At 42.2% G+C, this 24,363-nt stretch overlaps 1 protein-coding gene across 1 annotated transcript in view; it reads left to right on the top strand.

Annotated features, from left to right (window-relative positions):
- FBXL13 (F-box and leucine rich repeat protein 13) overlaps window positions 1-24,363 on the top strand; it is a 189,412-nt gene that overhangs the window by 15,798 nt on the left and 149,251 nt on the right. Inside the window, exons 3-7 of the mRNA XM_006266591.4 lie at window positions 3,114-3,207; window positions 9,368-9,435; window positions 12,194-12,348; window positions 14,054-14,163; window positions 18,475-18,612. Of these exons, the coding sequence (XP_006266653.2) occupies window positions 3,114-3,207; window positions 9,368-9,435; window positions 12,194-12,348; window positions 14,054-14,163; window positions 18,475-18,612 (565 nt within the window). The remainder of the gene's footprint in view (window positions 1-3,113; window positions 3,208-9,367; window positions 9,436-12,193; window positions 12,349-14,053; window positions 14,164-18,474; window positions 18,613-24,363) is intronic.

The raw sequence follows: 24,363 nt of genomic DNA, 5'->3' as shown, positions 1-24,363 counted from the left end.
CCACTTCTGCTCAGGGCAGCCTGCCACACCATGCTCCCACCTGTGCTTGCTGGATGGTCTGCTGGGGTGGCTGCGTCTGCCTGGGTTCTGTTCAGCTCCCCCCACCTCCAGCTGGAGGTGGACATGGGGATAGCTGAGCAGTACCTGGGTGACTGCAGCCACACCAGAAGCAGCCCTGCTAGGAAGCTATGTGCGCTGGCCTTGGCAGGTGTGAACAGGAGCATGGTACAGGCTGCTGCAGGTAGGGCTTGGCCTCATGCAGAGTGCCATGGGGGCAGCCATGGGCCAGATGGGTGGGTGCAGATTGCACCTGCTTGGTCCACACCGCTTGGTTGAGCTCTGCTGCACGTACCCCCTGCCCCCCCACCCCAACTGCCTCCTACTTGATTCCAAGAAAAAAGGAGCTTTTTTCTCTTATGTTAAATGGGGAAAACCTTGTCTTGGAATTGAGTAAATATGGTAGTGCTTCACTGAGTCTTATAACATTGGTGCAGCCTGTTTACTAAGGAACTCTTCCTGTGAATTGTTGAGCATCAGGGATACCAACCATCTGTAAATTTACAGTCAGTAAAAAATCAGGCTTTTTGGCTCCTGATCCATTAAAAAATCAGACTACTGTCCATAAAATCCCTAAAAAAATTATAATAAAAAAATTGAGCCATCCATAAAAACACGAAGCAACTATTTCCATGGTCAAAAAGAAGATGGAGGCAAGCTGATAGACAGATAGAGCACAGCAACACCATCTGGTGTCTATATGGGAGTGCTGCACCTTGCATGGAGTTTTCCTAAAGGCTTTATAGACCCCTCCCCTGTAGCCATATGCTACTGCTGCTGCTGGGCCCCATAAGCTGCCTGTAATACTGCTGTGTTACAGGTAGGCTTCTTTGGAGGTCTGTGTTAGGACAGGGAGTCGGGCTGGCAGGGGTAAGGTTGGGGTGAGCAGGCTGGAGAGGGACATATGATATGGGGTACAGTTGGAGGCATCAGGGTGTGGGTACAAGTAGGGGAATCCTGGGGTGGTAGCTGCACAGTGTGAAACCATTGCTGCAATCAAGCAGGGTTGCCAACCCAAGAATTTTATTTTTTTTACTGAAGACCTTTTACTGAAAACCAAACTTTTTTACTTCTTTGCTATGGTTGGTGTTTATAAATTCCTAAATTTGAACCCAGCCCTTCTAACTGGGACCTGGCAGAAGAGCTACATTTACACTATCTGCGACGTATATCAGTAAAAATGTGTCAATAAAAAGCATGAAGATTGTCAGTAAAAAAAAGGTGCAACAGGGAGGGAGAGGCTCCTGTTACATAAAGAACGCACACCTGCCCAAATTGTGGCTGCCTGGATAAACAAATCACTAAGACAAAAGGGCTTGTAATCAGAGTAAATAGAGCCCGGGAGGGAGCTGTCACTTGGTGGAGAGAAAGTAGTCAATTAAGGAGCTGTGGGAAGGACTCACAGCTGGGACTGACGTGATTCTTAGCCAGGGGTAATGAGGACCCAAGGCAGCAACAGGAAGCTGCCACGGAGTTAAGCCAACAAGCTCAGTTAGGGAGAGCTGGCAGACAACTTTGGGGAAGTCACCTGACTGGAAGGGGCCAGGTTCGGGAGACATATTAACCCAGGGATGGAAGTGGGGTAGGTGGTTGTTGGCCCTAAATGGAGCCAGGGAAGTAGCTCCAGACGGGGGGAAAGCTATAGATGGAGTGAACTGCAAGAGCAACTGTGGGTAAGGGGCTGAAGGCTTGCAAGGAACCAAGCCCCACAAGGAGGAATGTTTTGATTCAGTAGCCAGCATGCTTAAAGTTTGTGTTATTGCCTGTGGGCTTATCTTTTTGTTGTGGTTTACTGGAGGACTGGGTAGGGACTAGCAAGAGGAGGTTTGGAGGTCCCAGAGTGCCAGAGCAGCACATTAGGCTGGAAGCTGTGGGGAACAGGCATCAGTTGCAAAGTTACCAAGAAGCAGTGCCTATGGCTGGGGGCCCAGCAAAAAGGACAGAGATAGGGTCAGGGACCCAGAGCCTGGAAAGGCAGAGACCAGGGCCAGGGGCCCAGTGCCTGAAGAAAGGCAGAACTAGAGTCAGGGACCTGCAGCCCTAGAAGGGCAAAATCGTAGCCCAAGGTGTAGAGATAATGGGGTCGTGTCCCTGCCTCCCTCTGCAATAGCCCAGGGACACTGCAGGAGTGGGCTAGGCATACTTTGAGAACAGGTACACTATTTTGATAGATGGCACAGATTTACGCACTCTGTCTCTATACCAGGCCACATCTTGAACTTCTTCCTGGGGCAGTGGGACTTTGCAGACTAGTAATTGCCCTGGTAGGTAATTGCTACCGTTTGTCCCATAAGAATCATATCTGTTTTATTTAATTTGTATCATATGTAAAATTGTCCTAAAAAGTTGAACACCTCTCCCTCCCCCCCTTTTTCTTGGTTTTTGTCATTCTGGCAAATACTTTTTTGAGGGTTCTTTTTTTTTTGTTTGTTTGTTTCTTTTATTTCTGTGTTGCTCCTGGAAGCATTAGGCAACAGTGTTCAGCTTTTTTTTTGGTTTTGTTTTTTTAATTTAGTTCTGGTCTTCTTTTAAAAATTAAATTAATTCCTCGTACATGCTGACAGGCTATTTGTACAACAGCAGAAAACATTGCATAATGTTTTGAAAATCCCATGTAAGATAAAACTTTTAATACTTATTTCTTAAGAATGAAAAAGAAAATGCTTATATCTTGAGTATTTTCTAGCAGTTTATATAATTTTAGAAATGGATTCAATTCTGTCCCTGCATAGCTCAATAATAACTGTTGCTAATTAACATTGGAGTCATGGACTCTAGCCTTGGAAACTTTCAAAAGTGGGTTAGACAGACACTTCATGAGGAATGATCCTGCCTTGAGCAGGGGGTTGGACTAGATGACCTTTAAAGGTCCTTTCCATCCCTACATTCCTATGATCCTATATTTGTTTCTCATATAATCCAACATCATTTAAAAACTGTGGTTGATTAACATAGCAGAAGAGAAATCTGTTTAGGGGATGAATATAATGTTATAAGAATCCATACAATTACTTTTGCTAATGTGATTTACTTGCTTCATGTTTTTCCCTCCCCAGGGATATGTGTATTGATCCATCCTTAAAGCTAGAATTAAAGAGGATTTCGGAAACTTATCTGCACATCATTTTTGGACTAAATGATAAACAGCTGGTAATAATAAATATACATTACAAACATTTTTTTTCAGTAAAAAAAGGGAAAATTCTGTCTTCAAGTTTATTTTATGATTCTCCTGTTTTTGTTTATATGAAAGAATATAATACAATCCCTTGAATTTGTTTTTATTCACTAGTCTTACGAGCTTTCAAAATGTTCATGTTTAAAGAACAAAATTTTCTCCGCATGTGAAAATGATTACCAATAATTGTAATTTCTTCACAAAATGGAATCTGAGCCCAGTTTAAGCTTCATGGCTCTTCATTGTACTCTTGATTCCACTTAATAAAAGTGGAAAGATAATTGATAAAGGAAACAAAGGAGGGTTATTTAATGTTGTATGTACTGTATTTACTGAAATAGAAGATGAACCTGATCATAAGATGACCCCCCAGTAATTAGATTCTGTATATGGTAAATTTATAAATCTATTATAATTTTCCATGTATAGAATCTAATGATCTTAACTTTATGTATGATTTTGTTTCCTTCCCAATGCTAAAGGAGGGAAAATAAATTGGGGAGGGGTCAGGTAACCTCTTTGCTTTCTGATTCCCCTTATCTTTTTCCCTTAGCAGATCCTTCCCCCTCTTCTTATTGTTAGACCCTGCTTTCCCTGAGCCTATAGACGTGAGGAACAAATCTGAAAACAATAAACTTGGAATTAAACATGCCCATAGCATGCCCGTAGCACTTAGATCATCCAGAATTGATGCATGTTACCTTGTTTTTGAAGTGGCTGCAATGTTTTAGCACAGGTAGGCTATAAACATACTTTCAAGAAGTACTTTTGTACCTACTTACATATAGTACAACCTTTTTTCCTTTAATGCAAATATATATATATATATATATATATATATATATATATATATATATGTACACCTACACATTTTCCATCATGTCCCATGACCAACGCACTTCACTTACGTATAGTACAAACTTTACTTTTTATTTTTTTGAAGTTTTGTGTCTAAGGCCAAATCAGTTCCAAATTCTATTGACTGAGCAGAACACAATTGTTCAAGTCTATGTGGCTCTACCACCGGCATGTATTCTACTTCCCAGACTGTTCAGCCTGGGGCTTCAGAAACTCCCAAATGCATGGCAGGCCTCCCATGTGCAAACCCCAAGCCCAGAGGCCTTGGAGTGCAGATGCCCCCTAGTTTCACTTGCCTCTAGCAAAAAGGCTGAAGGAGTAAGCTAGAAGGAAAGCCTGAGCTCAATCCTCGCATTTGGAGTCATTTTAGACTCTCTCAGGTGTCAGCCTGCTTACAGTGCAAGGGACAGGCATTCACCCTCTAACTATACCAAGTCATTCAAAGCCAAGAAGAAGGGTATCTCCCCTGCCAGGTAAGTAAAGCCACCTGGGCCAAAAACCACCTCAGTCTCTTTCCTGGCAAGTAAGTATAGATGATATTAGTTTAAAGTTAAAAGGCTTGTTTGGGATATACCACATAGTTCATTGGATTGGGCCCCACCAGAATCAACAGCATTGCAAGCCATGGTGACCCCACAGTTCAGCTCTGCTCAGTTAGTATGTACTCCAGATACCACCCAGCAAGGATCCATGTGCTAATTAGCCCCCACTCATGACTGGAACTGGATGTTCTTGTCATGAGTCCTGGGATGCCCCAAAAATGTATTTGCAGATGAGGTGCAGATCAGCCAGTTACAGCAGTTGGGTGGTAGGGAGCAATGCAGTGTGGGATGCCTGCAGGACCTGCCAGACATGTGTCTCGGAATGCTTGGTGTGTACATGTAACATTGACTTAGTTCACAGTGAACTGGTTCAAAAGAGTACTTGATTTTCCAGGTACACTTTTGAATCATTGCAGGCAGGTTTAAACTAGTTTAATAGGTGTGTACATCTGTCTGTTTTAGACTGGTTATGATCAAGTGAAACAGAGAGCATCTGAACTCCAAGGCCTCTGGGCCTGGTGCTTGCACATAGGATGCCTTCCTGGCTTTGGGGAGTATCCAAAGCCCCAGATCCAAAGACACAGTCTTGGAGGGAGGATGATTGCCTGGTGCTAGTGCTACACAGACTTGGTGACTGAATTCTGCTCAGTCAGATTCTGGAACTTGACTATTGGGTTTTGCCCAATTGTATTTGGAATGGATATAGCCTTGATAAAGTAAAGAAAAAAAAAGGTTTGTGCTATATATAAGTGGCCAAAGCCCTGTGGTTAGTGGGGAAGCAGGTGACCTGGAGGAAGCAGAAGCAGGAGGGTACAACGGGGGGGCCTTTTCATTCCTCCTGAGAAAGTAGGGGAATTGGCTAGTTACCTTAGGTGTCTGTACACGAATGCACAGAGCTGGGGAAACAAACAAGAAGAACTGGAAGTCCTTGCACAGTCATGGAACTATGATGTGATTGGAATAACAGAGACTTGGTGGGAGCTCGCATGACTGAAGCACTGTCATGGATGGGTATAAACTGTTTAGGAAGGACAAGCAGGGAAGAAGAGGAGGAGTTGCACTTTGTGTAAAAGAGCTGCATGATTGCTCAGAGCTCCAGTATGAATCTGAAGGTAGACCTTCTGCAAGCATGTCAGCAGAGATACTGGATGATTGGAAAAGGCCAACTCTATAGTGCCCATGTTTAAGAAAGGGAAGAAGGAGGGTCTAGGGAACTACACATCAGCCAGCCTCACCTTAGTCCATGGAAAAATCATGGAGTATGTCCTCAAGGAATCTATTTTTAAGCACTTGGAGGAGAATGTGATTAGGAACAGTCAGCACTGATTCACCAAGGGCAAGTTGTGCCCGCCGCTGGTCCACGAGGAGTTCTCGAGCCGCTTTTGCTCGAGCAGTTGACCGGGTTGGCTCCAGTCCTGCTTGAGGACCCCGGAGGGTGCCTCGGATGACGTTGGAAGACCCCCTAAACTCACCTGCCACGACTTTGAATGGATCTTCAGTGGTGGGGGTCCCCTTCAAAGCAGCCTTCAGGGTCGTCACGCCTTCGGCGGGCACTCACGGGGCTCCGTCCTCCCCTCCCCAGATGCCACCTTCTGCCATGGGTATCTCGGTCTTCTTTCCTACTGGCCCTTCCTCGTCTCTTTCCTTGGACTTCCTGTAGCCCCAGCTCAACAGGACCAGGTGGCCTAGGCTAGGCTCTGGTAGGAGGGCTAAGAGGCCCTTGAAGCCTGCCTACCCTCTCCTATTCTGACACCTGTGGTGCCACCACGTGTAAAAACAAAACCCCACCACCATGCCTACCGGGGAGGAATACCCACCGGGCAAGAAAGCCTGAGGGCAGTAGCGCCCTAGCTCAAGGAGCCCTACGACTGCCCAGTGCCTCAGAGCTCCCCCAGGCAGCCCCCCCCTCTGGGGATGTTGCCGTGGCCCCCTGAAGTCTTGTAGCCCTGGCTGGCTCCTCCGGCAGCTCCTTTGTCAGGCTTCCCCACCAGTACCTCTGGCAGCTCCTTTGCCAGCTCTTTCATTGGCTTTTCCCTGGCTTTCTCACCGGCATCTCTGCTGGCTCTCATGCCGGTCCTGCTGCTGGCTTCCTCGCTGGCTTCGCTGCTGGCTCTCACGCCGGTCCTGCTGCTGGTTCTTTCACCGCCTTCCCTGCCGGCTCTGCTGTTGGCGCCGCTGCTGGCACCTCCGCAAGCTCCGCCTCTACTATCCCAGGCTGCCCGACGCAGCAGCTGCGCCTCTCGGGGTGTGGGCTTCCCCGTTGAGCCTCCACTCACCAGCCCTCCTTCTGTGCTTCCTGGGCTAAACTTTATTCCGGCTGGGTGGCCTCTCTCACTGACGTCACCCGGCCACAGCTGAATGTGAGCGCGGCTAATGAAACGTGCGGGCGGTTTCCCGGTGTGCGCTCCTCTGCTACCTCCAGCTCCTGTGAGGGGTAAGTATGGGCTTTCTTTCTCTTTGGTTTTGGCCCGGGGTTTCCCCATAGTCCTGGTGTCCCTGGGACACAAGTCATGCCTGACCAACCTGATTGCCTTCTATGATGAGATGACTAGCTCTGTGGATATGGGGAGAACAGTGGACATGATATACCTTGACTTTAGCAAGGCTTTTGATATGGTCTCCCACAACACTCCTGCAAACAAGCTAAGGAAATATGACTTGGATGCATGGACTATAAAATGGATAAAAACTGGCTGGATTGTCAGGCTCAAAGGGTAGTAATCAATGGCTTGATGTCTAGTTGGCAGCCGGTATCAAGTGGAGTGTCCCAGGGGCTGATTTTGTTCAACATTTTCATCAGTGACCTGGATGTTGGGATGGAGCGCATCCTTAGCAATTTTGTAGATGATGCCAAGCTGAGGGGAGTAGTAGATATGCTGGAGGGGTAGGGCTTAGGATTCAAAGAGACCTAGACAAAGTGGAGGATTGGACCAAAAGAAATGTCATGAGGTTCAATAAGGACAAATGCAAAGTCCTGCACTTAGGACAGAACAATCCCATGTACTGGTACAGGGTGTGGATTAACTGCCTAAACAGCAGCTCTGCAGAAAAGGAGCTGGGTGTCACAGTGGACAATAAGCTGAATATGAGCCAATGGTGTACTCTTCTTGCAAAGAAGGCTAACAGCGCACTGGGCTACCTTAGTAGGAGTGTTGCCAGCAGATTGAGGAAGTGATTCTTCTCCTCTGTTTGGCACTGGTGAGGTCACATCTGGAGTACTGTGTTCAGTTTTGGGCCCCCTGCTACAGAAGGGATGTGGATAAATTGGAGAGAGTCCAGTGGAGGGTGACAAAAATGGTTAGGGAGCTGGAGCATATGACTTGTGTGGAGAAGCTGAGGGAACTGGGCTTATTTAGTGTGGAGAAGAGAAGACTGAGGTGGTATTTAATAGCAGTCTTCAGCTACTTGAAGGGTAGTTCCAAAAAGAATGGAAATAGACTGTTCTCGGTGGTGGCAGATGGCAGAAGCAGCAGCAATGGTCTCAAGTTGCAGCAAGGAAAGTTTAGGTTCTATAGTAGGAAAAACTCTCTCTATAGGAGGGTAGTAAAGTACTGGAAAAGGTTAACCTGAGCGGTTGTGGAATGTCTCTTTCAACCTCCTGATGTCCCTTTTAACCATAATTTTCGACGATTCTATGATAGGTAGGTGCCAAAGTGATAGATAAAACCGTGTTTATGGAGAACCTGTGATAAAACTTGCAGCAGTTTCTAAAAAAGTAAAATGCATCAATTCTGGGTGAACTAAATCTATAGATACTGTATGCAAATTTTTGCAGCTATGTTTATTTCAAGGTCATTTTTTTCCAATTTGTTCCCCACTTCCATGTGCTCAGGGAGAACAGAGTCTGACAGTAGGGCAGAGGGAAAAGGTCTGTAGGGGAAAGAAGTTGGGGGCTGGGGGACAAAGACCACCCAGATTCTTTTTCCCTGCTGTAATGGGGAAGGGGACAAATTCAAGACAAACCTCCAATAGTTAGATTCTATAGAGTAACTGCTGAGGTGGACTGTGCTCAATGGGCACTACCATATATCTTATTCAGATTGACTGCACTGTTCGCATCAGCAGGTTTTTCCTAATATGGACCATACATTTTATAGTTATGCTCAGTGTTGGCTGCATTTAATCAACATCATAGCTGGTTCCCATTACTGATCACATGCTGCTTTTAGCAGCAGTTCAAGGATAGACAATACATCTATGTGGTTTACTTGTATGCAAATATAAGACAAAGGGCATTTTTCCCCATGCTGAAGCGGGGGTGGGGGGGGACCAAACACCTTGCCTTGCATTTGAGTAAATAAAGTATTTAAAGTATAAACAAGATTATATAAAAAAAAATATGTTGGTCATAGGCAAGTGGATTAAATTCTAATGCATATGAACTACAAGAAAATTTGAAATACAATAGATCTATTTAATTGCTGGAAAGGTTCTATCAGAAAAAAATATTTCAGTTTTAGAAGGGATTTTATCTAAGTTAAATAGTTTAGTTCAGACATAGTATAGTTCTCTCTTTTTTCAGTGAACATTTTTTTATCTGCAATGTAATGACTGGATAAGGAGATGGAGAGAGATTCATATAAAATTTCATAATTGGAAAACTGAACATCCATTTCTTTAAAACATTTTAATTTTCAATGATCAACATGGATAATAGAATTGTCAGGTTCTATATTTTGGTCTGATTTTAATTTTGTTAATGTATGTATTAATTTCATATTTATATATTTAGATGACTGAAGAGTTATGTGGCAAGGCATGGAACTTTCACACCAGAAACTTAAAGAATATGTGTTTTCAGTAAGTGTATATGCTATATTAAGTACGTATACTGTATATACAAAATAATTTAGTGAATTTTAAAGAAAAAGCCTCTGTAGCGGAAGTGTTTATATATTGTTAATGTAGCAAAAGAAAATTTTCACTGTAGTTTGAATGGATAGAGTAATAATAAATGACTAAATTTAGATTATTTGTTTATGTCCTACTTCTGTAATGTTATTTTGAACTCAAATAATAGTGAATGTTAACCCAATTCAAACTCTACTTAATTCAGTAACAGTCTTCTGAATTCAGTGAGGTTTGGATCAGGCTCTTTTGCCAGTGCATAAATAATCCCAGTAGAGAGCTGGTAATTACAGGACTGGGAATCAAAGATCTGAGTCCTCCTCATAGCGTTTATTTGATTTTTTTTCCCCTGAGTTTTAGCAATACATTAATTTTCCTTGTGATTCATTTTATCTTTAATTTGGGGATAAGTCAAATAATAAGCAGGGATCCTGGTTTTCTCTGTTTAAAAGCTGCAAATTCTTTGATTAACTGCCCCCCCATACACACACATTCTCTGATTAAAAAAACCCAACTCTGTGTTTTTCTGTGATTAAAATGAAACACTACTGTATGTATGTATGTATGTATGTATGTATGTATGTATGAGTATCAGTTGAACACAATGTTTTATTAATATATTTACAATTTTAAAGCAATTTGGAAGCCAACAGTGCGTCCGTCAATCACTGTAATAAAATAAATTCTAAATAGCTATAAATTTTGGTGTTTGATTTTGGGTTTCTTATCATGGAAAAATCGGAGCTCCCCCTGCTCCCTTCACTCACCAGGACAAGTCCAACTGCAGCTGTCCATCCCCACAACACTGCTTTGTGGCACAGAGCAGCCCTGATATGCCCTGCCCATGTCATTGTCCCTCACTCCCCACCCACAGCCCCCCACCCCCACAGCCCTGCCAGAGAGGGCCCTCAGCTGCCAGGGCTATTGGGCCAGGGACCCAGGTCCGCAACTCCCTGCTTCCCCACCCTCCTCCGCAGCAGTGCCCGAGCCCTGGCTGCTGCCCTTGGGTGGGTGGAGGTGGGGGGGCAGGTGCAGGCTGCCCGCTGTGGGTTTGGGCTCCCTGCCCTGCTGCCCTCCCCATGGAGCCTCCATCTGGTGTCAGCAATTTCTTCAGCCTTTGGAAGAAAACATGGTCTTGTGTTTTGTAATTCTTAACTGCTGATCTTGTACATTGTTGTAAACCTTTGGCTGTTACAGAGTTATTTGAGCAAACTAAAATGGCTATTGGTTACAGACTAGAAGGATAGAAATATAATATCCTTTATTATAATTGGTTACAAAATAATAATTGACAAATCAATAAAGGCAATATTAAGAGTATATAAAGGCAAATTAACTTTTAGCACACCTGACTTACCTGCGGGGAGCTGCTCTCCAGGCTGCTTGAGAGCCATGTGCATGTGTACATGTATCATGCACATAGCACCCTCTGCCTGACCACCCTCCTCCCACTCCTCCCAGCCCATTGTAGGCTGGAACTCTGCCATTTCACACAGGGGGAATCTGCCATTTCACACATTTTTCTCCTTAAAAAGGGGAAAACTTGGGTTTACTACATTTTTCCATGGTGAGCAGAAAACCCAGATCCCTGATAATGGTATTTGGATATTTGAATCATTCATAAAAATAATTAGTAATTTCTTTAGTATGGCCATGAATTGTAAAAATCAAATACTTTTTCATTGTCACTAACTTTCAGGGGAGATAAAGTTAGTTTCACAGAAGCCATCCCCTTTTGAGGGTATATAGCAATAGCTACAGCTATAGCTGTTTGTTATTTTGGTATGCTAATCAAAATGGTTTAAAATCTAAATAATAAATCATAAAACTCTTCCTTTAGTTTGGAATTAATTGTTCTCTTTATTTATAGTACGAGTTGAATTGAGACAATAAAAGGCCAGAAGGCCAGACTGAGACATTTTTAGTATGCAGAATATGTCCAATTAAAACATATTTTGTTTCCAAATAAGAAATACCTTGGCAAAGAAATGTTGTAGAGCCATTTTTATGGTTATCTTTCATACAGCTCAGACAAAGATAGATACTGTTGTGTATTAAATAAACAAGGTATGGTTTATTCAGACTATATTTCTCTCCCGGCTCTGACTATTTCTGTCATATAAAGTAGAGCAAGAACAGTGTTTTTACTGAAGGATAAAATGATTCAGTTACACATGTTGGTTTATGTTTTTTTTAATTTTGGTTTTGATTTATGTTCCTGGAGAAACATAAATAATATTGGTAGATCACAGTTCAGAAAGCACTTAAGCAAGTTTTTAAATACAGCACTATTAAGGAAATCACTTGCTTAATTTTAAGCATGTGTTTTAAGTTCCATTGTTTTCACTGGGACTTCCATACCTGATTCAGCTAAGCAAATGCTCTTCTGTCTTTCTTGAATGTAGAACATTTATTGGACCAGGGCGGTAATAATAATGTATTAATTGAAATATGTAATGAATGGAACCAGTCAGGAATTTTATGAACTGCATTATCATCATATTAAGAGAAAGTATTATTAAAAAAATATTTGAACAGGAGGAATTATTTTTTTTTAAATACCAGCTTTTGACTGTTTGGAGAAAAATAATATCGGTTTATTTTAATGAACTTGACTTCTGTATCCCTCGTGTCAAGTTGCAGTTTTAGGTTTTTTATTTCATCCAGGTCAGGAACTACATTAATTATTTACTGTGTCTTAAAATTGCAGAGCATGGATGCAGTATTGTCTTTTGAAAAAAGAAGCTAGAAGAGATGCAGAGCAGAACATGGCTCTTGCAGCAGTTCACTATAACTCCAGAATAATAAAAGTTATTGTACAGAAATGGAGTGGTTGGGTTCGGTTTCACAAGGAACAAATGGCATGTAAGTCTACAGGCTGCTTTGCATAAACAGAAATAGGACTTGTGTACAGTAAAAATTTAATTTTTGGGTAACTGAGAAGCTATATGATTTTAAATTTTTTCATGCATGAAACTCAGTAGTATCTTAACAATACTCACTGGGTTCCAGATTACTTTAAATATTCAAGTAATATTTTCAATGGACTGAATTTGGTGGTGCATATTTCACAGTAGAGAGGGTTTTTTGTGTAAAATATGTTTTCTTAGATTTCTAAGTTTAATGGAAGAGGCATGAGCTTGTTATTTCTTAGGGATATAATTCCAAGATTTAGTGGGAGCAATAGAAAAACTGCATTTAAAGAGTGACATCAACATTCTGATTGCAAAGCTTGTTTAATTTATAATCAGCTATTTTCTATCTTTGTGACTTTTAAAAAGTCATTGAATTTTTTATAAACATTTAAAAAAATTCTTTTGGGCCTAAGATCAGTTAAACTATTTTAAGGGTCTTAAATTGTTCCATATGCTGCTTTTAACACAGTTTTTAGTTTGTTTGTAAATATGTTGATGTAAATTCAGCTTGATCATGTTTTAGAGTATACCTAAAATACAAAAATTTACAATTGTAACCTTTTCTAGTGTGAATATGCTTTATCTATTGATTTCAGTGAGTTGACTTGACTTATGTAACTATGAGTATTTAGGTTTGGGAATAAAATGCCCAGTTTTGCTCCTAGCTAAAGTAAAACGTTAGTCATTAGTGATATAAACCAAAGATTAGAAGTTGGTTGTTGTATGTTTGTATGGTGTTTTCTGGAATGTAAGCGTGGCAATGCTTTGAAATCCATTGCGAAATATAAAGTAAATGGTGAGATAACAAGCTGTGTATAAACTAAGTGTAAGAGTTATAGGAATCTTTGTTGAACATTAAGTGCTGCCTTTCAAGAAATACATTAATGTGTAATCATGATGACATGCAGACAGAGTGTATCAGGGTACTTACTGTTCCTGTAACTCATAGTTCAGTAAGTCTTCCCAAACTATTTCCATTTTAGAACTAGTTCAGGTTAATAAAACTGGCCTTTTTAAGGTAAAAGTTAAGATCAGGTATCCTGGACCAGGAACTGTTGTATGTGTGTATATGTATGTACACACACACACGCATAATATATATAGGAAAATAAAAACTCTGTTAATAGGAATTAAATTAAAGCCTACATTGAAAAAAAAAAGAAAATACTTTTAAGAACTGATTTCCCCTCTTCTCCTCCCCACCCCCCCTGCCAAACCTCCCTTTCCTTTGAGTCTGCATGGGAATCATTAAATGTGAGTGAGTGAGTGAGTTATGTTTTGTTCTAGTTCATGGAGCCAGGTGTTCCTTTTTTTCACTTTAACAGTTTTTCAAACTTTCTGCTTCAAGGTTGGTAATTTACTGATTTTAGTCAATCTAATTTGCAGATTAATCAAGTCTTCTGCATAGTTATGTTAAAGAAAAGTATTATGGTTGTGTTTTGACTGTTAACTTGGAATCTTATTGAATATTTTTAAATGATCCAATACCACAGTGAGAATGATACAATTGATTTAAATTGTAAGAAATATATAGTTGAATCTGTAGAAATGAAATTCTATAGACAACCATTTAATAATGTATTTAACTGACAGATTCATTGATTTGTAGGTTCTTTGCTTTCATAGTTTTTATAAGCAACAATTTTTTTCTCCAGTGGCAGTCAGGAAAATACAATGGGTCTTTAATGTTAAGTTGCTCAGAATTATCTTAAAGGCATGGCATGCAGAAGCGCAAAGTTCCGCAAAAACAAAAGCTTACTTTGAGGTATGTTATATAATATAATATGATATAATATAAATGTTGAATGATTAAAGAGTATCTCTATGAACTGAAGCTGCTGTAAGAAAGCAACCCTATGAATAAAATTTAAATGAGGTGTTTTATTGTGTTATTGGTTTTTAGTACTTATTTGACAGTGATTTGAAAATGCACTCTGTGCCAATGCTTACTCCTATTTAACCATGAAATCATAGTGTTTAAAAACTTTCCTCTTAGACTTGCATGTCTCTAAAAATACATCCTGAGTTCCTTCCATTGTTTCAGTGATATAAACATACAAGAAATGTTTCCATCAGGACTGTGCTTTTCAGTTGTAATTAGAAAGGGGAATTTAATATTTTATTCAACTACGTGGACTAGTTTAAGCTAACTGGTGCAGGGACATGTCAAGGGCACCTGTTTATGCCATAAAAAAATCCATTTTGCTTTACAAGCTGGCAGTGTTTCTGTCACTGCATTCTAGATGTTTGTTAGCATTACAGTACATTCCTGTAACATGATCTTTAGAAACTTTAGCCAACATGATGCTGACCAGGACTTAACAGTCATTGTAGTCTGCAAAAATCACGTTCAAGTGCTATGTCAGTTAACAAAAATTAAATCATAACACAATGCTGATGTTGGTTTGTCCCACTCTACATAGCTAACTTGTGGTCACCATCCTGCCAGCTAACATGACTCTTGGCCATCTTATTTAAACATGAATAAACACTGTAATATTGACACAGCAGGAATCAAATGAGGACATCTTTAATTGTCCACTGAAGCCTTATTAATGGGGAATTCATAGGGGAAATTGCTACATTAGATCAGTATTTTTTAATCTCTTTTATTTGCGGACCCATAAAAATTTCAAATGGAGGTGCAGACCCCTTTGGAAACTTCAGATGGAGGTGTGATCCCCTTTGAATTGTAAGTGTGGTTATTCACCTACTTTTGATCATAGTAATCTTTCCTCTAGATGACTGGGGGAAAGATTCCCCATCTTCCCCCTAGTTATCTTTCCCTAGGGGTCTGCAGACCACAGGTTGAAAACCACTGCGTTAGATGATTTCCTAGGTGCCTTAGCCACAAGCCTTTTTCTGACAGCACTTTTTAAGAGTATGGAGGATCCATGAAGCCTCTTTCTGTATTGGAGAGCAGTTGTCTTGAATTATAGGCCCCTGACAGACATTAAAAAGAGGGTGCAGTGGGATCTAATGTGCAATCCCAACAATTATGCCTCCAAGCTGAGAGCTCCCCCTGCACTGGCAATCTTTGCTTTTGTGGCTGAGAGCCCAAGATCCAAACACTGCCAGGGCTCCCAGCTGCAGGGGTGCAGCATATGTCCCCCATGACAGAGCTGGGGACCGGGCTCCCAGCTAATGGGGCAAATGGTATTATGCTTACGTTTTTCATGACCTGATTTTTTTTTCATTTTTTGTTGTAACAGATCACAATTGTCAGTCAGTCTTTTGCACTTTCAGTTGCACATTCTAGTCTAATGGACACAAGAAGTTCATAATGAATAACTTGTTCTCCTTTTTATTTATGACAGTCACATCCTGATCTGTTAGCATATGCTCCATCACCAGTAACAACTGAAAAATCCCATCATATTTTTTATATGCATTCTCTATACTTTTGTTTGGTTTGTAATGTCACTGCTTTTCTTGTATTTGTACTTCACACTTCTTGCAAGGAGCCAAGTGTGCAATACTACTACTGTTGTTATGCCATACTTTACTATTTCTGCCCAACTTGGTACATGCATTTATAGGCTAAGTGCGGACAGTCAAACAGTCTGAGGCTGAATCAATTCAATCTTTGCCGGTTTCTCTAAACTGTGTAGATTGAACTGATAAGCAAGTGAATTGACGTTCACTTTTCAAACAAGAAAGGCAGCCAGACCCCTGCAGTGGCCCATACCAGTAGCTGGGGGGCAATAGAGCACACCTCCCAACCTGCTGTGCACTGCAGTCACTGGGTGATTCTCCCAGCCTTGTCCCTTCCTCAGCCTCCAGGCCAGCTGAGAGGGGGATGGAAGTCTACACAGATTTGGTTCTGCCCTGCGAAGCCAGAAGCCCCCCAGAGCCAGGAGCAGGGTTGGAGTCCCCCAGCCATGCCCCCTCCTCAGCCTCTGGGCTGGTTGAGGGGAGGGAAGCCTGAGCAGAGTCTTGGCTCCACCTCCGAGCTGGGAGCCAGGACTGGGGCTAGAGTTCCCCAGCCATGCCTGCCCCCCCACCCCCACAGCTGGCCCACATGGCTAGGAGGACTCCAGCCTGGATCCCAGCTTCTAGCCCCCACTGTGGGCTTTCCCCCCCAGCCAGCTTGGAACCTGAGGAAGGGACATAGCTGGGGAACTCCAGCTTGGCTCCTGGCTCCCTAGGGTTGAGTCAAACCCCCTTCCCCCCTCCCTGCCACACTGGGCTGCACTTGGCTGGGGGTCAATTGCTGGGCCAGAAGGGTGGGTTTACACCCAGCCAGCCAGAAGAGTGATAGTGCTCCGGCTAGGGAGCAGAGGGATGGGTCAGACCCTGCTGTTCTGCAGGCAGACAGAACAGTCCAGGGCTGCAAAGCATCCTGGGATGCTGGGGGACTGTGAATTAATTGAACCAGGAGGGGATCTGGGACAGAAATTCCATAGACTGGTTTGATCTTTATCAGTTAAGTCTGATAAACCAGCCAGGTTTATCTTAAACCAGTTTCAGCCATTCGGAAAGCGGTTAAGGTACACTGAACTTCCCTAGCCATAATGTCTAGATTTATCTCTGATCCATCATTGTTTTAACATAGCTTGTGCTTAAAGGCTTGTCCTTCTGTGGCCCAAATTAGAGGAATAGTTTCCATTTTCAGTCCTTCTTTTGAAGGAGCCAAAGGAAGATTGAATTTTCCATAGTCTTTTAATGAGTATTTCTTTAAACAAACAAAACTTCTTGCAGTTCTTTTTTTCTCTACTTCTGTTTATATAGCTCTCATTTTCTGCCCAGTGACTTATAAGAAACTTATTCTTCATGCACATTTAAAATGTTGTTTTCGGTCTCTCTTTTGCTACCTTACATGCTCATGTTCCACGTATCCTTCAAGGCCCTCTGCCCTTTTCTTCCATTCTTTTTGTCAATATATAACCTTTCTATATACGAATTCTTTTCATTACACTACACAATGCTTATTTCCTCCAAGTTTTCCTAGCCAACTTGCTTAGATCAGTCATTGTCCAATTTACTACTGCAGCTGACTACTGTACTGATAAGTTGAATAACTCACTCTTTTCTTTTATATTCCTTCCTTTTTCCATCAGAAACCTTTTCCTTTTAAAGAACTCCAAAATACTTATTACATTCAACACTTGATATTTTTTAATCTCATAATGAGTTTTTATTCCCTATAAAAATAGGACAGTTCCTTCTTAAGATACTCCCTCATGTTTACCCTGAATGATCTTCATATTTTTTCTTGGGCTCACCATGTCTGAATGCTCTTAGGTGCATGCATCATTCACTTTCTTCTTGCCAGCTGTGCAACTCAAGCTTTAACCCTGTCATAGCTGTTACTGAATTGGCTATTCAACCAAAAGCTGTTTCCAGTTCAGCATTGCTGTGAGAGGATTAAAACTTGAGCTGTGGAGTTTGCAAGAAGACAGTGAGTGACCTGACTCGAGTGAATGACTGCCCCTCTTCCATGTGGCAGGGAAGGGAAGGCAGCACAGTGTCCACATGCCTCCCTTCCAGTGCAGAAGTCAGCTTCCTGGTTTAAAACGTGCATCTCTATTTTGGATTGCTACTTTTGGGGAAAATGTGCATGTAGTCTGCAAGTAAATATGGTAGTAATCGCTGTAATCATTACATAGACTTTCCTTTTATGCCTCAGCATTGTTAACAGGGATATAATAAAGAAATTAGGTGACCTTGGAAAATCTCACACTGTATTCTTACTGTGTCTTATATTTTTTACCATTGTATTCCCAGTAGAATGCATTTGTAAAGTATCCATTCTACCCACAGTGGATTTACTTCAGTTGTTTCAAGCACTCTGATAATTTAGTCAAGTGACACTGTATCAGATGGCTTTACATAGTATAATTCAACATATGTGCAGGTTTCTCAGATGCATTGGTGGTGATGATGATAAATTTGAAAAAGTCTTTCAAATTAAATTAATATAATTGCTACTAAAATACTAATTTAAAGTATCTCAGAATTTAATAAATTTATATGGCAGGTTGAAATTACAAATTGGATGAGGATAGTTCTCCAATGTAATAGATGTGTCTGGCTTTTTTCCTTTTTAAAATTTTATTTATTTATTTATTTGCAGCAATTGGAAAAGGAAGACCAGGAAGAATCTTTTGATTTACATCATTGTTTCTCTTTAGAACTAATCAAAGAGAAAACAGCAACCTCAAGAATAGTCAACTATGAAAAGTCAAATTTACCAGAAAGAACATTATTACAGGTTAGTAAAAAAATGTGTATAATTGGATCTTTATCTGAGGAAAAGTTGAAGGAAAAGGACTGGATCATTGGTTTACACTAAGAAATAGACTCTCTGCTCAGTTATCCATAAGGGATCCTCTTAGGGAAAAAAGTGATCTCTGTCCCTCATTTTACAAGTTCTAATCTGTCCCTGCTGTATACAATCCAAAAACATAAGTGGGTAGGAGCTTTTCCTTTACCCATTTTTGAAGGGAAAGTGACATTGCTGTACAAAGCTAAATTCTGTTCAGTTCTCTGAGCACTCCTACAGGATTGGGCTCTCTTGAGAGCTGTCTAGCTGCTCAGATTAGGCATTGTCACAGTCTAAAATGTAGATATTGAATGAAGTTAGGGGTTGTGTGTGCTGGAATGGGGATATTCTGGGCACTTTTTGTGACTTGGTACTTAAATTTCAATCCCATTTTGGTACCTAGTTTACTGATCTGGATCGAGCCTTGTGTGGCTTTAGTTGCACCTGGGAATAGTCTCACTGTAGTCAATGTGACTTCTTACCATTTTAAGCCTTTTCTCAATCCCAATTTCTGTTTTACCAGAGAAAGGGCAGCAAAATAAAACTTTCAAAGTGTCCACTTTCTTTGTACACTGTATTTGTTTAGTTGGTAGCTTTACTACTTTAGTTAGGTGGTTAAGTCTTGTAGGTTAAAGATTAAAATTAGAATGTCTTTTTAGATTATTTTCAGTTTAGGCTACACACTTACTCTTACACAGGGGTTCCAACAATAGGTCAGAAGTTAAGTTACCAGGATTCAAGGGCATTTTTACATGTGCTCCAACGTGTTCTGATTAGAGCGTTTTGGTGTAGACTACCATTCTAATCAGAATGCTCCGGAGTGCTGCAGTGTCTCATGTATTTAGTGTCCCTCTGTTTCAAAATGGCAGTGGGGGCACTTTAACTAAAGCTTGCCAAACACTAAATACATGAGATTGTGTAGCTGTTTTAATTAGAGTGGCACCTAAGAGCTGCTCTAATTAAAATGCCCCTCTCCCCACCCTCGAGCATGTGTATAGGCACCCCAAGATTTGTTCCTTGTATGAAGCTTCACTGCCAGTTGGGGACATTTTTGGTGCTGAATCTGGCTAGGAAAGGAATGTATTTCTGGGCCATGCCCCATACATCTCACTTTTTCTAAGCAAACTTAAAATACTAGACAAGACTGCCTATAGCTTTTTCTTCCTGAGAACTCCATGCAAGCCTCCTTAGACACCAAGTGGGAAGGTCAAATTTAGGCTTCTGTCACTAGGTCTTCATTACTGCCCTGGTAAGTCTCTGATTTGATCATTTGGAAGAATCTCTAAACATCCACCATTATTTCAATATCAATAGCTGACTGGGGCAGAAGAGCACCACAGCAGGAATAAATGAGTTACTTTCTCTGGTGCCTGATTAGTCAGGACACAAGAAATATCAGACTTCTGGCTTGTCTTGGGCTCAACCTCCTAAAGGCCAAAAGCCTGGTCCCATGATACCAATTAGTGTAAATATTAATAGTATCCTTCAAATTTATGGATCAAATCTTCCTTGGCATGTACTCTTTGATGCCAGTCTTGGCACTGGGTATAGCTTCATTAGTAAGTCACCTGGTCCCAGGCCCCTAGGTATTATGAGTCATTTTGGAATCACATTCCTTGGTACATAATAACTCTGTAATGGTTATTTTGGTACTCAAAACATTTATATCAATTGATTTCACTCTGGACCTGGAATTGAAGTTACTTGTCCTAGTGAGGCTGAGTGGTAATATCCAAGCCACTGATTACTGAGCCATCAGTACAAGCTAAGCAAGTATCTTTAGTACCAACCTATCCCCCTTTGAGATGAGGCACTCTGTCACAACCCTTCTACTGGAAAAAAAATGTAAAAAAACCAAAGAGTGGATCTCTTACTCATTTTAACTACTGTAGAAAAAAGAACAGTTTGGTGTGATCTTGTCATTCATCTCAGATGGGGCAGCGAAGCCCCACTATGTCTACTTCTGTGAAGGACTTGAACATATCCTGAGGCCACATTAAGACAGTGGCCGGGACCCGAGATGTACCATTATAAATAGTACATCACATAGGAACACCACATAGAACCCTGGACATTTTATATTTTTCTATATCCAGCAGGCTCAACATATCTATAAATAAATAAGTGTTGCAGCCTGCAGAAGACCTGTGGCATATTCCATCATTTACTCCAGCCACATCTGAATGATTTCACAGGAGATACCTGGTACCATCCAGGACTACAATATTTTTTTTATTTCCTACTTGTTTGCGTTTAGGGCTACTGCCCAACTAAGAGTCTAAACAGTAGGGACCTTCAAAATCCATAACCAGAGAGAGGGTTTAACTTCCATAGTAGTTAATACTTCAAGTAGCATGCACTGATGCCCAGGAGAATGACCTGATAATTCAAGTATGAATACTTGAACTGGGATAAGTTGTCTCAATCTATGAACAGCCTGCCAAAAGAATTTGAAGGAATTGATGGTCGTTGTAATAGAGCAGGGGTTGTCAACCAGGGGTATGCATAGGCCCAGGTGTACTTGGAAAGGGGCTAGGTGCTGGGGGGTATGTATGGGCAGGTGGGGACAGAGCACTGCATCCCAGAAGCAGGGCCGGGGGGGGGGGGGGGGGGGGAAAAATGAGGGCAGCAGCTCCCGTCTGCGGGCTACACAGGTGCTGCCCAATTAGCCAGATGTCAGGGGGGAGGTGGGGAGAGCTTGCACATGGCGGCTGCTGCTGCCATCTACCACACCGCACCACAACCGTGTGCAAGTCCCCCCTGCTCTGTGCCTGGGCTCTGCTCTCCCCACTCTGCATCCAGCTGCTGCAACCCCCCTGCTCTGCCAGAAGTGTACCCAGAAGGGGTACACTCCTTTAAAAGGGTTAAAAACCCCTGTAATAGGGGAACAAATGAAGAAGGCCTTTGGGGTCTTCAGCGAGGTCCAAACAATAATTGAGGACCTTCCCTTGGAGGACAGTGACCTTTTTAATTCTAGGAAAGATGAAGCACTCTTTCCCTAGAGGATTCTATGGAAACTCTGTTCTTTGGCTCCTTGTGTTTTAACTCCAAAAAAAGGAAGCCAGGTTGTCACTCCTGCAAGCAGCATTCCTGTAATGCTACTGTCTGGCTCAGAGGATCTCAGCTTTCAAGAAAAAGCAGCTGTTCTACTAGAGGCAAAAAATCTTTGCTTTTTCCTTCTGGGGCTTTCTTCAAGAGTTGATTTTCAGGGCAGTATTGAAACTGCCCAAGGATCTTTTCATTTCAACTCTGTAAGGGCAGCCATTTCTAAGTAGCCTGGTCTTGAATCTCCCCAGATAAATGAGTCCTGGAGAATGTAAACAAGCGTTATGTTGTTCAATTCCAGTTCCATCCTGCCTGTTCCTTTTTTAGGGATTCTTCTTACAAGAAGATAGTAAAGCAAGTAGAGGGTTCCCTCTTGCAATTTGGAGCAGTGGAAGAAGTGCCCTTGGAATTCAGGGGCATGCGATAATTCAAAAGGTAGAAGAATTAATTACCATTTGTCACAGCACGGGGTCCTGCAGGATGGCCGTGATCTCCCCAAGGCCCCCTTCCCATGCCCAGTTGGCCTGAAGGGCACCCTCACTTCTCGCCCGCCACATCTTTGATGGAGAATAAATATATGGGAGGCTTCCTTACATCCTCTTGGGCACGGTTTGTTGTAATATCTGACCCCGTGGACTCCCAGACCCCTTGTGGGTCCCACTTTGCAATGGGTGCTTCAGGGGCACCCTAGCCTTATGGGCTATGCGTGGCTCCAACCATCCCTTTACCACACCCCAAGCCTTGCAGATGGAATTGATGTTGTTTGGTTAGGATCTTGTTATAATTTGGCCCTTTTGTCCTCTCTGGGCCCTGTGCAGCCGTATTTTGCTCTGCACCCTCTGTGGTGCTCAGGCTCTCCGCTGCCCTGGTCTCACTCTGCGCCTTCTCTGGCACGCGGGCTCTCCACGGCCCTGGTCTCACCCTGCCCCCTTCTCTGGGGCTTCTCCAAGGCTGCCCCCTTCTCTGGGGCACACCACACCCACACTGGGGCTTCTCAACTGCCCCCTCTCTGGGGCTGGGATCTGTGCACCCCAAATGCTGCACCCTCACTGGTGCTAGGGTCCCCACACTGCTGTGGGTCCCCTATGAGGCCTCCTCCTTCCCCTAATAGCCTCACCCAAACCACCAGTTTTAAACAGTAAACAAAACACAAGCCCCTCGGTTATAACATAAACTAAAACCTCCCAGCTATAACAACATTGCTCAAACAGCCCAGGGATGCTCCATCCTTTACCAGGCTCAGGGCTGTACCTGCAGTCAGGCCTCACCTCTCAGCTTGCTCAGGTAGAGCTCCTTCCACCCCTGGCTGCTGGCAGGGAACTGCCCTCCTGGCCTCAGCCCCTAGGGTTTATAAGGGAGCCAGGCCCTGCCCCTTTCAGTCAGCTGACCGCTGGCAGGTGTGGGCACTAACTACTCTGGTTGCCCTGGTGATCAACAGCTGGGCTCCTTACTCACTGCTAGGGCTCTTTTCCTAGCAGTTTCTCCTCTTTAGGAGCAGGGCACCTAAGTGCTCTGCGACACCATTATTTTCTCTTTCCAAACCAGAATAGGGTTGATGTCCCATTCTGAACTTTTGACATATCAACAAATTCATTTGTTATTTCAAATTCAGGATGGTGATTCTGGCCTCTACAATTTCATTTTTAGTTTATCAGGACTGGTTTGCAGCTGTTAACTTATAGCTGTGGATGCTTATTTCCCAAGAAAAGATCAACTTGGAGTCAACAGAGAAATTGACATTTGTTCTGACTCAAAGCATAGAGGTCATAGGAGCAGGTTCCACGTCAGTGAGAGTTTACTTTCCATAAGAAATATTCTGGAAAATAGCAAACTTCATTTAACCAACTTCAGTCTTACCCTAGAACGCTCAGATTTTCTGGATACAGAGATCAGATTTGTATGCCTCAGACTTCCTGGATACAGGGCTTTTCACTCATCTATGTGACAATTTTCCAGTCTACACTTTCTGTTAGGGTGGTTGAAATCAGTGTATCTGTACACCGGACATGCTGGTCCACAAAAAAGTTGTCTCATTTAAGTAGTGGAAGGCCCAGATACCCAGTGGCCTTCCACTGCTTTTCCAGATAACTTTTCTCTGCCCTTCTACCTGTTAAGATTGGTGATCTACTCCACTCAGAAATGAAGTGGGTTTTTAGAAGCACATTCATTTCAAGGATTATAGTCTCCTCAGGCAGCTTGTTCTTACATTATTATTGCAGAGCTAAGAATAATCTGTTTGGCTTGCAAAGTATTCCTGGCACTGCTTTGGATGCAACAGTTCTATGGCTGATAGACAACACCACAGCTATGCATAATCTCAAGACAGAAAGTAAATTAGTTTTTGCTCTATCAGAAGGGTACATTCACAAGTTAACTATCTGCCACATTCCAACTGGAATACTGCCAATGGCTCTTCACCTTCCCAGTCTTTAAATATCTTAGGAGATCAATTCAACAAACATATTGCTTGTGATTTGTCAGACAACCATAAAAGATTTGATCTGCAGAATATCTTTTACAACGAGGGATTTCCAGTAGACTTGTTTACCACAGACCAGTGGCTCCAGAAAGGCAACAGTCAGGCTATAGGCAGACAAGGTTCTTTGGGTAAATGTGGTATCTTTTATTAGACCAACTAAATAGTTGGAAAATTGT

Source organism: Alligator mississippiensis, chromosome 4 (genome assembly GCF_030867095.1).
Source record: "Alligator mississippiensis isolate rAllMis1 chromosome 4, rAllMis1, whole genome shotgun sequence".
In the NCBI taxonomy this organism is placed as follows: Eukaryota; Metazoa; Chordata; order Crocodylia; family Alligatoridae; genus Alligator; species Alligator mississippiensis.
Note: the sequence above shows the minus strand (reverse complement) of the source record. Positions and strands in the feature narration are given on the sequence as shown.